Source organism: Terrapene carolina, unplaced genomic scaffold (assembly GCF_002925995.2).
Source record: "Terrapene carolina triunguis isolate 2854851 unplaced genomic scaffold, T_m_triunguis-2.0 Scaffold951, whole genome shotgun sequence".
Classification (NCBI taxonomy): Eukaryota; Metazoa; Chordata; order Testudines; family Emydidae; genus Terrapene; species Terrapene triunguis.
The window spans coordinates 4,725,272-4,737,722 of record NW_020665302.1 but is presented as its reverse complement, the minus strand read 5'-3'; the positions used below and the strand labels follow the sequence as shown (position 1 = coordinate 4,737,722).

The 12,451-nt window shown below is 44.7% G+C and overlaps 1 protein-coding gene across 1 annotated transcript in view; it reads left to right on the top strand.

Annotated features, from left to right (window-relative positions):
- RBM19 (RNA binding motif protein 19) overlaps positions 1-12,451 on the top strand; it is a 112,163-nt gene that overhangs the window by 24,960 nt on the left and 74,752 nt on the right. Inside the window, exons 17-21 of the mRNA XM_024213676.3 lie at positions 3,278-3,426; positions 5,214-5,274; positions 7,420-7,499; positions 7,943-7,998; positions 10,233-10,349. Coding sequence (XP_024069444.2) covers positions 3,278-3,426; positions 5,214-5,274; positions 7,420-7,499; positions 7,943-7,998; positions 10,233-10,349 — 463 coding nt within the window. The remainder of the gene's footprint in view (positions 1-3,277; positions 3,427-5,213; positions 5,275-7,419; positions 7,500-7,942; positions 7,999-10,232; positions 10,350-12,451) is intronic.

Sequence of the window (12,451 nt, the reverse complement as noted above, 5' to 3'; positions counted from 1 at the left end):
CCTAATTGAAGGGCCAGGCCTGAGGATCCCAGCTTTGATTGAACAAAGGAAGGGCCCAGACCAGCTGATCGCCTGGCTGGCAGGTCATGGAGCAGTGTGTGCATTTGTGTGCTTGCCTGTGTTAATTTCAAGCCCCACTGCACGCCTTGTGTGGGTGAATTCCCACTGCTCTTATGGTAAGGACGTGACCTTTTTTATGTCTTTCCCCTCCCCATCCCTGGGGCTTTTAGCATTGCTCTTGCATATTTGGGGCCTTAAACACTTTTAAAACCAGTACGGAAGGAGGTTGGATAGCTGAGGGTTTATTATTTGTATTTATTTTTTTCCCTGGAAGTCTTTTCAAGACCATCAGGGAGGTGGAGGGAGCTGATGAAAAGCTTTTCCCATTCCAGGTCCTGGGGGAGAGACAAAGATAGGGGCAGCTGTTTTATCTCCCCATAACCGAGACCCTCACCTCCAGATAAAGGGCTTTAAGCACAGGAGCTCCTGGAAAGCTGCTTCGGTTTGATAATGGTCTTTGCTGTCAGCCTCTGGCACCGTATGCCTGGGGGAAGCTGTGGGAGGGAGGCAGCAGTAAATTCCTTAGTCTGATTACAGCAGAGCCCCATGTGGCTGTGTGTGACTGTTGTGCTAACCGCAGATGGAGGCACCTTCCCCCCACCCTAAATCTTTCCCCTCTTCCAACCCAGTTGTCTTCAAAACCAATGAATTTTCTACTCAAGTTTGCTGATTTCCAGCAATTGCTAAAAGTTTCTCTTGCAATTAAGAGTGAAAGTGCTTGGCCAGAAAAAAAAAAAAAACTCTTTCAGGGGGGAAGAAATTTCCAGTTGATCACTTGTTGCCCTGACTTGTCTGGTTCTAAGCAGCTCTTTAACCAAAGCAGGGATCTGGGTACGCTCTGGAACCAACCCAGCTCATGGCCCTGTGGTCTCAGCAGAACATTCCTATTCAGCAGGAGAGCAGATGAGCAGCCGTTTTGGAAGGGCTCAGTACAAAGGGTAGATGCAGTAGGAAGGCCAAGCTAGGCATACGTCTGTGGCACCACGTCCGCCTTCCGGCACCTCTCTAGTGGAATGAGTCAGATCCTGCTCCTCTTGGAGACAATAAAAACTCCAACCACCTCCCATCAATTGTAGTGAGGCGAGATAAGGCTGATCCAAAGCCCCGTGCAGTCAGTGTCAAGATCCCTGTTAACTTCAGTGTGCTTTGGATGAGGCCCAAAGGCTTCAAGAGATTTTACACCTTCCTCTGAAGCATCTTATGCTGATCACGAGGTGATGTGGTTTGGCAACTCGTGCGTATGTGGTGAGGCCTGGAGAGAGCTGTTGGTGTCCAGTGCTGGTGCATGCCATGCTGGAGTGAGAGAGGGGAATTGCAGTCAGCAGTGGAGGTGCCCAGGGTAGGCACTAAAGCTAAGGAATTAGGCAAAGCACCACGTTTGGTGCTCGGATACAATGGTAGTGGAGGGCTAGGTGAGCCTTTAGAGATATTGGGGGTATAGTGATAGCTGTATGACTGCTTCTCGGCTCTCTGTTGTTTCTGGAGCTGCCTTTGGTTTTGCACCCCAGCTTTTCTGCAGAGGAGGGAGCCCAGGAGCCTGGCTGTTGGCAATACCTTCCTCTCTGGGTGGGTGTGTTTCAGTCACTCTTCTACCTTGCCTTGGTGCCGGGTGGGAAGGAGGACAGCATGTGGGTTTGAGTTGCTGATAATGCCGGAAGCCAATCATGGGTTGTTCACTAACGCCAGCATTTGGAATGGAGATGGGAGCAGGTGGCGGATGGAGATGTTGGAGTTCCCCACTCTGCATGTACATCATTTTCTGGGAAGTTTGGGGCACAAGGCAAATCTCCAGTTTAGATTCTGATATTAGCCCCACGCTCTGCGTTGTGCATCTCTCCTGAGCCTGCCTTTCCCTTTCTCACTCCTCTCCACCTCCTTTCTGGACAGCCTCTCCAACTTCCTCAGTTGTTGAACAATGGGTGCGAAAGGGCCTTCCTCAGAGAAATGTGAAGTTCTTTTCCCCTTTCCTTTCCTTTTCCTTTCCTCTTTGAGGCAGAGATAGGACGGCTGCATGTGCCACTGATGTTAAAAGGACAACGTTATCATTGTTGCCATTTCCATTAAAGCATAAAAGGGCCATTTCATGCCAGAGCTCTTGAAGATTAATTAGAAGTTTAATACATTCGGTTTGTTTTTTGAAAGTGGAAAAAGGCCGGGGGAGTCTTTGTGGCGCTCGCTGTGGTGAGCGAGTTGAACGAGTATGGACAAAAACCCGTGAAGATCCTTTTCATGTACACAACTCTTTAAAACCTGGTTACAGCCCCCAACAAAATGGAATGAAGCAGAAGCTGTTCACGCAGGGGATGTGTTGGCACAGCGAACATGACTGAAGATTGGCCCATAAACTATTAAAAAATGAGACCCAGCATTTGCTACCCTGTTGATTCTAGGATGTTGTGCAGAGGGGATTCTGTTGTCTCTGTGCTGGAGGTTCCTCTGTGGTGCACTAAACTGTAGCTGAGGTGATGCAGTTGTGTTAGTGATGGCGGTTCCCAGGTGCTACTCTGTAATATGGTGAGTGCCAGGGAACGCTACAGCAGAGTCCTCATTAATTGTGGTATTTCAGAAGAGCAGTACAATTGTGTGCTGATTCCCAAATGCTACGATCTGTATTGTAGTTCAGCTGAGTAAGGTCCATAGATCATGGAAAATAAACTAACAGAGCAGATGCACTACTGTATTGGCCGGGTGCTTTAGGAGCATGGCTGCCATCTTGAACCTGATCCTCAGTTGTCCTTTTATCCAGTCAGTGAGTTGAGTATTTTGAGGTATTTTATGCACCGATGCAGGAGTAGACCTTGTACGTCAGATACTTGATTAGCAGCCTATCCTGGAGTAGTAGTGGGTATTTCAGGCCGTTGTTGAGGGATACTTGTAGAGCTGTACAAGAGCCCAGGGTTGGAGCAAGTATCTACCTAGGCTTGTCACCATAGTGTCTGGTCTCCTGGGAAATAGGATGGCGTAGGTCAGAATTCAAGGATGTTAGAAGAACAATACGTGGCTTACACTAGCTATCCATGCTGTGGCTGCGTGTCCAAGACCATCAAGTTCACCCACAAAACTGTTACTAAATGCAGCTGGAGAGATGAGTCATTGTAGTCTGGGCATTGATGGCTCCGACGGTGGGGTCAAAATACAATAAATCCCTTCAGTCTCCTGAACTGCCTGGAGTTAGTTACGTTTTATGGTGTTTATGGTTTGTTCTCTTGCTTTACAGCTGGTGATGAAACTGAGGAAGCTAAAAAGGGCTCAGAAAAAATAGCAGTAGATGAGGAGGAGGAGGACGAGGATGAGGAGAGTGTTCCAGGATGTACACTGTTCATCAAAAACCTCAACTTTGCCACCACAGAAGATACGCTGAAGGAGGTGAACAAAGGGAGAGGTGGTGGGACTGGGTGTTGCGTGTATCCAGCAATGTTCTGTTTAGATGGAGCAGCTCGGTTTGAGTGGTTTGGTCAGGGTCAAACAGTGAGTTTGTGGCTCAGCCTGGATTTAAGTCCTTCAGCTGCTCTACTGTTTGGTATTTTAAAGCTATTGATAAAGCATTCATCAGTACGTATCTTTCATCCGAGCTTCTACAAACATTGAGCCTCCTCTGGCCCTTATGAGGAAGGTCTCATCACCATTTTGCTAGGGTAAAGAGTAGTAGAGAGGTGAGGTAGCTTTCCTAAGGACATACAGTAAGTCAGTGGCAGAGCCAGGAAGAGTAACCTGAAGTTCCTTCTGTTTCCTTTCCCAGCCACTAAACAACTCTCCCTTTTGCTGGTTGGAGACAGTAGATGTAGCTATAGACCATGCTAGAGCTGTTCTCCAGCTTGGTTGTGAAACTATTCTCCTGCCCAGATTGGGGCTGGTGGTAACTTTGAATGCCCAGAGAATCATTCAGTTGGGTTTTTTCATTCACATCAATTGTCATGTTAGAGGGCAGTCGAGTAGACTGTCTACCTGGAAAGTTTACCAGCCCAGGCAGTTTTCAAAGGCTAACTTAATTGCTTAGACATCTCTAGCAATCCATCTCCAGACTACGGGGTGTTATCCCATCCTGTGTCCCAGTAGAGGTGCCCCATTTCCCTTCTCTTTCATGCCTCGCTCACTGTTGAAACACCAAATGTTTCAATAATCTCCCATACAAGTAGTCAAAATTGGAGGAAACTTATCCATCCTCCTTTTTACTGCCCTATGTTTCCTTCCTGTATATATCATGAATCCAAAGGCCTTGAATTTGTAAAGTTGATGTGTTTAAGGGAACCACAAACTCCTGTAGATTCACTGGTACCTAATTAGGTCCAATCCCTTATATTTACATTAGGGCTGCGCAGCATATAATTAAGCTTGGCAGAATTCAGTTTTTATTTTTTATAATTTTGATGGATAATAGCAATGTTGATTGCTAGCATTTTTTTGTTTTAAACTTTCACAGTTGTGGGAAATTATAGGAGGGGTTAGACGGGGGGGCGGGCGGGCGGGGGTAGTGTCAAACAGTTATTTAACGACAGTAGATGTTGAGATTCAACAAGCTAAAGCTTTCTAACTGTTAAAACCTAAACTGTCAACGTCACACGTCAAAATATACAAAGTAAAAGTCCTTAAACTGTAGTTCTCAAGCAGCATTTTTCATTGTCTATCTGTTTCAGTTTTGATTATCATTGATAGAAATATTTTTTTGTGTGTGTGTGTACATGGTGAAATCCATGTTTACCGACATTTGCCAATAAAAATCGAATCCTTCCAAGCCTACATATAACACAGCCGGGCTGCCACAGGCACTTTTTGGTACCTCCCATGCGGTACTGGAAAGAGAAATAGTCTAAGGATATTGTAATGAATTGGCAATTGTTAGACAGCTTTTGAAGGAGCCAGTGTTTGGGTGGAAGCATTCTTTTAAGTACTTCGGTATTCTGTAGCAATGATCTAAACCACTGCAGCTTTCCATAGCTATAGTGCAGTGTGTTGGATATTTACTGAGAGAATGTTTTAAATAAAGGCTGTCACAATAGAATGCATGACGTGTGTCTTTTCCTTGTTCAGTGTGCGCGTCTCTCTCTCTCTCTGGGTTGACTTTGTCTGTTTCAGTTGCTACAAAAGGGGAACTTTGTCAAAGGGTTACACTTTAATTACAAAGAGAACTAAGGACCGTGTAAAATTCTTTGCAGACGTTTTCGAAAGTGGGAGCTGTGAAGAGCTGCACAATCTCAAGGAAGAAAGACAAAGCAGGTACTCCTATGAATCGCCGTGCATTTCCTTCTGCTTGGGTTGGTCGTGGTGATGCCTTCCGCGTTCATCTGTGTGGGCAATTGGATAGTTGATGTTAAAAATCTTCATTATGTGCCCAGAAATGCATATGTTGAATGACTGAAAACGTAAGCCCCAAAAATCAAGTGCTGATTAAACTGGGAAGGTCATGCACCAAAGGTAAGTATTAAACCATGGTGGGACTCGTAGTGGGTCAGCTGAAGGCTCCGTGAAAACGTCATAAGCTCTACTTCATGCCATGGGCTTGTGAAAGAGTTCAGTCAGTTTTAAAAAGAAACCTCACAGGCACATCTGCCTGCCCAGCCCCATGTTTGCTCATGATCTGTGGTACACACATGATCTGGTTTAAGGACAGAACCATGTCTGGTTTCACTCTACCTTCCAGGACAATCAACTTCTGTCACTGAAGAAGGACTTCTTTAGCTTAGTGCCATCCAAGTTTGGAAACTTGCCATTGTATTTGCTGCTCAGGGCCTTGCTTATGGATCCCTGAAGTTATGATACTATGAGCCTGTTTCCTAAAAGAGTTGCATGGCCTTGGGTGTTGAAAATTTTTGCTGAATGAGAAAATAATTAAAGGGCTGTAGATCAAGTTAGCTTTTCATCGTCGTCTCTAGCGAATGGCCCATGCTTCAGCACATAACCTTGAACTGATAAGAATGACCATATAGGGACTATGCTAGTTTGCATCTCTTCTGTGTTGCTCAGAGGGACAAGTGAAATTTGGGGCACAACCTAGGTGATAAAGTGAAAGACAGCAGATAATGTTCTCTGGCTTGTAAATAGATCTCAATCCTTCACTCCCTTGCCAAGACATTTGCACAGCGGTTTGGAGAAGACCTAATGTGTATGAGCCCTATGCTCCTGGCTCTGTAGCAGCAGTTAGTTAGCTGCTTCTATATCTGCGCACTTGCTGTACTGCTGACATCCCCAGTGGTGTGGATAACCAGCAAGGGATGAATAGTCATTCTGTCAGCTGCTGAGGCCTTTGGAAATAAAGGGAGAAGTCTCTGCCTGGCAAGTGGGAATAGGGCCACCCTAAAGGGCTGACACTGTTTTTACATTAACCAATGGGAGAGTGGAGAGCATGAAATCGTTGGTTCCTTTCCCCAAATTAATTGAGCTCCAGGTTTGGAATTATTTAACAAGCAGTTTCCATTCACATATATAGGACGAGAGTTCAGGCCCCCATATGCTGGGCACTGAATGTACGCAGAGACAGCCTCTCACCCCAAAGAGCTTCCCCTATAAATACGACAAAGGACATATTGTCTCCACTTCACAAATGGTCAATGAGCACACGCAGTTTAAATGAGCTGCCTACGGATACATGGGATTTTTGTGGCAGAGCCAATTCTCTTCTGACTCTTAAACCAGGGCTCTAGCCAAAAGCCCATCCTTTCTGCCGAGGGATCTGCCTAGACGACAGACCAATTTAAGGGTCCATTTATAATTGTTTTATTGGCTTGTGCAACATATTTCCTCCTTTATGGCCAGAGTGAACTCTTTGGTAGGTTTCAGATGAAAAATACAGTCAAAACTCCAGACTCAGATTTTACATCCATCTAAAAGGAAGCATACATTATTGGGGGGGTAACTTTTGTCTGAATCAGGCACATTAGGAATGCCCAGAGAATGCCTGTGTCTGGATTATGGTGAAAATTTCATTCTAAAAGTTTACCACTGCAGCAGTGCAGGAAAACCTTGTGCATGAACAAATTTGTATGTAAGCAGTATGATCACTGACCTTTTATGCGCATAGCTATCATTTCTGTAGGACCGATGGTTAGTGTTTTGTTTAGTTGCATTCACAAAAGTTACATATGAAATGGATTTCCACTATACCCAGGTGGTGTACAACTTTCTTTGCATCATCCCCAGGGTGACTGTATCCTGAAATGTCACAATATCCGTTAGTTTTTTAATTCCCCATGGCTCCTTTGTGGCAGGTTTAGTCCAGCAAAGTTCACCCCATTTCTAGCAGCGTTGATTCACTTTTTCGTTGTCTGTCGTTAACCAGTCACAAGGGCCTATCCATTGTACAGGCCACTATCGAATGCTTTTCGCCAAAGCGTTTACGGGGCTCTTTCCTTCCCTTTCTGACAGGCACTTTACTTCCTATGGGCTTTGGATTTGTGGAGTACAAGAAACCAGAGCATGCTCAGAAAGCCCTCAGACAGCTCCAGGTAACCATGGGTGACGCAGGCAAAGGGGAGGAGTGGGTGGGTCATGAGGCACCGAGAACCCTTCTAATATTTGTTTTTCAGTAGTTACCTACAGGCTGCGACTGAGGTCAGAGCCCCATTGTGCTGAGTGTCGAACATACCCCTAGTGAGACGGTCCCTGCCCCCAAAGGGCCCACAAGCGAAAGACAAAGGCTGGGAGGGGAAGTAACTCGCTCAACATCACATCAGTGGCACAGTTGGGATTAACTCAGGTGTCTTGACTCCTACGCCAATGCCCTGGCCACTAGACCACACTGCTTCCCCATCTGTATTGTGTACTCTTCACCTGTATTAGCTGCGCTTGGGTGAAGGAGAGGTGGGAGGAAGGAGAATTGAGCTGTAAAACTCCTTCTCCATTTTTAAGGTCTCTTTCTTTTTGCAAACGTTGTAACTTGCTTTTGTAGGGTTGCTCAGTAGATGGCCATCAGCTGGACGTGAAGATCTCCGAAAGGGCCATCAAGTAAGTCTGCCTGATTCCTGTCTGACTTCTCTGCGCCAAATAGACTTATGCAGCAACAGCCCTTGATTGCCCAGAATGGCTCGTTCATTTCTTTACAATATGGTTGCTGGTGGCGCTTTGTAATTTGGGTGGTGAATAGTGCCAGTCTTAGGCCTGGTCTACACTACGACTTTAATTCGGATTTAGCTGCGTTAATCCGAATTAATCCTTAACCCGTCCACACAACGGAGCCAGTTACTTCGAATTAAAAGGCGCTTAAAATCGATTTCTGTACTCCACCCCGACGAGCGGAGTAGCACCAAAATCGATTTTGTAAATTCGAATTAGGGGTAGTGTGGCCGCACACCACCGAATTAATGTGGTTAAAAACCGAATTAATGTGCTTAGTGTGGCCGCGCACAATCGAATTTATACAATCTGTTTCCCAAATTCGAATTATCTAAATTCGAATTAATCTCGTAGTGTAGACGTACCCTTAAATACACATTTACCTGGTACGCTGGAACCATCCTAGCTTATGGAACAAATGTTTTTCCTGGGCTCTTTCAGATGATCAGGTGTAGGTCTTCAAAAATAGCAGTTGTGATGGTGTTAGTCCAGTGTATTAACTCAAAGGTGTAGCCAGTTGTTTGACTGCACGCGCTGTTCGTTCTTAAAAATGTTAGAGACCAAATAACTAATTTTAGCCACATTTATTGTCTAAAGGCAAAGTCGGACAATTTGAAAAGGAAACATACATACCTTCCCTCTGGGAAGCAATCCTTATATCGCAGCGTGTTCACCTTGCGCACAAGTTGTGCTTCAACTATACACGTTGCAACTAGTAGTATTTATAGTCTGTTTTTTTACAGGTTACAGAATGCTTTGCATAGCAGTTAAAGTTTAAGTTTAACCCACTGGTTTATGCCAGCTTTGTCCTTAGTACCTCCCTATATTTTCCCATATCTTGGGTTGAATTGCTGCATTCCAAGTGTTGATGAGCCATGAAAATACTCCCAAAGTGTACTTGGTACAAAGGGTTCCTGCATCCTTGCTTTGACAAGTTTCCTGGTTTCTAATGCCAAAGCTGATTTCTGCTTTGCAAAGTGTTGTGGGATGTATGACATAGGTGAACAGAATTGTGGGAAGAGCATAATACATTCAATTACCTAATTTCCCATCACTGATGTATATTATATTAATACTGTGTGCATAATACCTATTAATATGGTATATTTTTGGCCAACAAGTGGATAGGAATAAATGAAATTTGAGGTGGGAATCTGTTTTTATTAGACTAAGTACAAAATAAAAAAAGGAAGCACTGAGCTTCTGGGAATCGGAAGAACGCAAAGCAACACTAAATGATTTCACCACGTAAGTGAGAGAGGCTGGATCTAAGGTGAACTAAACTAGAAAAGTTGTCACAAGGGTCTCCTTGGGGTAATTTGCTATTCTCCTCCCAACTTCTTAAAGAAAAGCATCTTTCCTCCTCTGTCCTGTAGATGATATTGTTCTGTGCCCCTTCCCTCACGCTGAAGGCATCTTTGTTAGACCAAGGGGAGCTGCATAGGACTTCCCTTAAGGGCCCATCAGTACAGCTCTTCGGCTGCTGTGGGGTAATGCACCACTCTGTACATTGAGGCCCAAGAATTGCTTCCACCTCCTGCTGGCTTGGACAGCCAGAATCCATGTCTTGGAATCAAACCTGATGGCTTTACACAGAAGCATGAACTGTTCATGCTATTTACAGCCTTTCAGAGACCAGTTAAAAGTGAAACTAAAGGCACAAGTTGTGCTTCACTTACACTAATTTAGCCGGTGTTACAAACTTCTCCCTGTTGTACCAGAGCAGGTCAGCAAACCAACGGAAGGATTGGTCTGTTCCAGAATGGTAATCCGTAGATAGTGCTTTATTTACTTGTCTTGAAATAGCACCCAGCCCAGAAGCCCCTGTCAGGATTTGGGGTCCTGTCTGCAAGATAATGCACAAACACATAGGAAGACTATGATCTTTTTAAAATAATGAGGCAGATTTTTATATATTCCAAGTATAACTGTAATCAAACTGTTCTGTTCTCCCACCTGGTCTATGAAGTGTCCATTGATTCAAATAAGAAGCCATTGAGCATATTGATCAGGAAACTGGACTCCAGAATGTCTAGATTCGTAAGCTGGAAGGAACCAGAAAGAGAGCGGTCTGTGTTGTGTGTTGCTCTACAGTGTAACTTACCATGTCTCCGTTGATTTACCAGGCCCACTGTGACACCATCCCGCAAAAAACAAACGCTCAGGAAGCAAAAGAGCTCCAAGATTTTGGTCCGAAATATCCCATTCCAGGCAACCGTGAGGGAAATCAGAGAGCTGTTCAGGTAAAGAAATCTGCTGCTGCCCATTTACTCAGTGGGTAGTTACTCACTGGGGCATTGGTGGCTGCTTTTGGCAGGTGACCTTGCTGTCTGATCATAAATAGTACGGAACTTATAGGGTAAGTGAGACGTGTATTTAATGCAGATATGGACATATGACATGAAATAAGCAGATTACTCCTGTGTCTGAGCTCCACTTGGAGCAGGAGCATGTAGGGGGGGAAGGGGAGGCGCATCAGCGAGCGGGTCGTAGTGTCTTCATCCTGAGGGCCAAACTGCACCAGCCTCTGCCTGAATTAGAGTAACCTGGGGCTGCACTAATGTACACCAGCAGTGTCTGGTCCCCTAGGGACCATGTGCCCACTAAGGATCCACACCGAGATGCCCCAATACATCCCTATCTCTTCTGACATGTTCCCTGTCCTGCGTTGGTACAGTTGGTGCAGGAGCTGAGTTCTGTACCCCAACTCTTCTTGACTGGGGCAGTTCTCAGCTGGTGGGTAACAGACAGAATCTGGCTCCTTTGCACCTCTTAAGCAGTGCAAAGGGTTCAGATCATAACTGAGAATCTGGCCTCAAATCTCTCCTTGTCCAGAATATGTTCCGTGGCTTTCCCAAGAAAGTGAGGTGTGAGGAGCACCAAGAAATTGGCCAGACAGCAGATAGGATTGTTTTACATACAACTAACCAAATTCCTCCCCGGTCCTGTACACGTGGCACCAGGGTTTGTGCACGCCCTTTGTTAAGGAGCTCCCAAAGCTTGGTTCTCTAGCAACAATTAACCTCATATAAAATGGCGTGTGCGGGTAAAGTACTTTGTACAGGGCAAGGGTTGCCCCAAAATTGGGGGCTCTTATATCTTGTATGCTTGTACTTTGACTGTATAGTGATAGAGCCCCTAGAAATGGTCTAGACCCAAAATTTGGATCTTAACGTTGTTCAAACTTCTTAGGATGGGGAGGAAAATTGCCCCTGGATTTCTAATCATATGAGACCCTTCAAGTCCCAAACTTAACCCTTTCTGCCAGTTGTAGAGCAACCAACTTGATGCGTCAAATTGCCAGTGCTTAGCTGATATCCGCAGTTTACCGGCCAACAGTCCAAATTATAAACAGCGCCAGGTTGGCTTTTGGTTCTGTAATATATTCAGGGGACAAGAGGAATCTGTACTTGTCCAAAAGATAAAAGATCAGTACAGAGAGATGTTTTGTTTCATGTTATTAAAAGGGCGTTGAAAAACCATGCGTGGTTGAGAAGGTAAGGGTATGGGAGCAGTTTGATAGTGTCTGTTTTAAGGAACACAAGGCTTCGATAGCCCATTATCAAAAGCTTGTTAAGAACAATGCATGTTAATCAGGAAGCAGTGTTCCACCAAAATGTCAGTTTCACTTAGTTAGACAATATATTTAGGAACACATTATTTATCTTCAGAACAAAAGCCAGCAATGAGAGAACTGAGCTGATTTAATAATCTTTACTTATTTTTCAGAAGGGCTAAAAATTTGCACACAGTGAACATTATTAAATGCCAGGCGTTCTTTTGGGGCTTTGTTTAAAATTGTATGCCTTTGCCATAGATTTATATCCTTTGGCGGGTTTCTTTTTAATAATAATTTTTTAGTTTAAAACAATTCTTTGGAACCAGAGGCATTTCCCTCACCAAGGCAGCAGGGGGCACTCTTAGTCTTCCCAGGAAATAAAGGACAAGAGGGGAACTGCAGTTGTTGCTCGCAGACAATGACACTGCAGGCCAATGGTAGCTCTGCCTGGGGAGGTTAAAGGCCTTGTGGGACAAGCCTCTTCTCTGTTGTTTCACATGTTCAAAAGCCACTTTCCAGCCACCCAAGTGATGTCCCATAACCCACTTCCTTTACTCCACTTCTGAATTATTGTCTGGGCAGGGTATGAAACACAGAAGGTTAAAATCCTTTTTATTCTATAAAAAATGTCTTCACCTTTCAAGCTTTGTCACGTGAGCTCTCCCTTTTAAATCTACCCAAGAATAGGTGTTAGCAATGCTAGCTGTTTGAAATGGACAATGATTGATTTGTTTAAACAGTGCCGACTTTTGGAGGCTTACGTTCATGGATTGTTCAGAGTTGCAG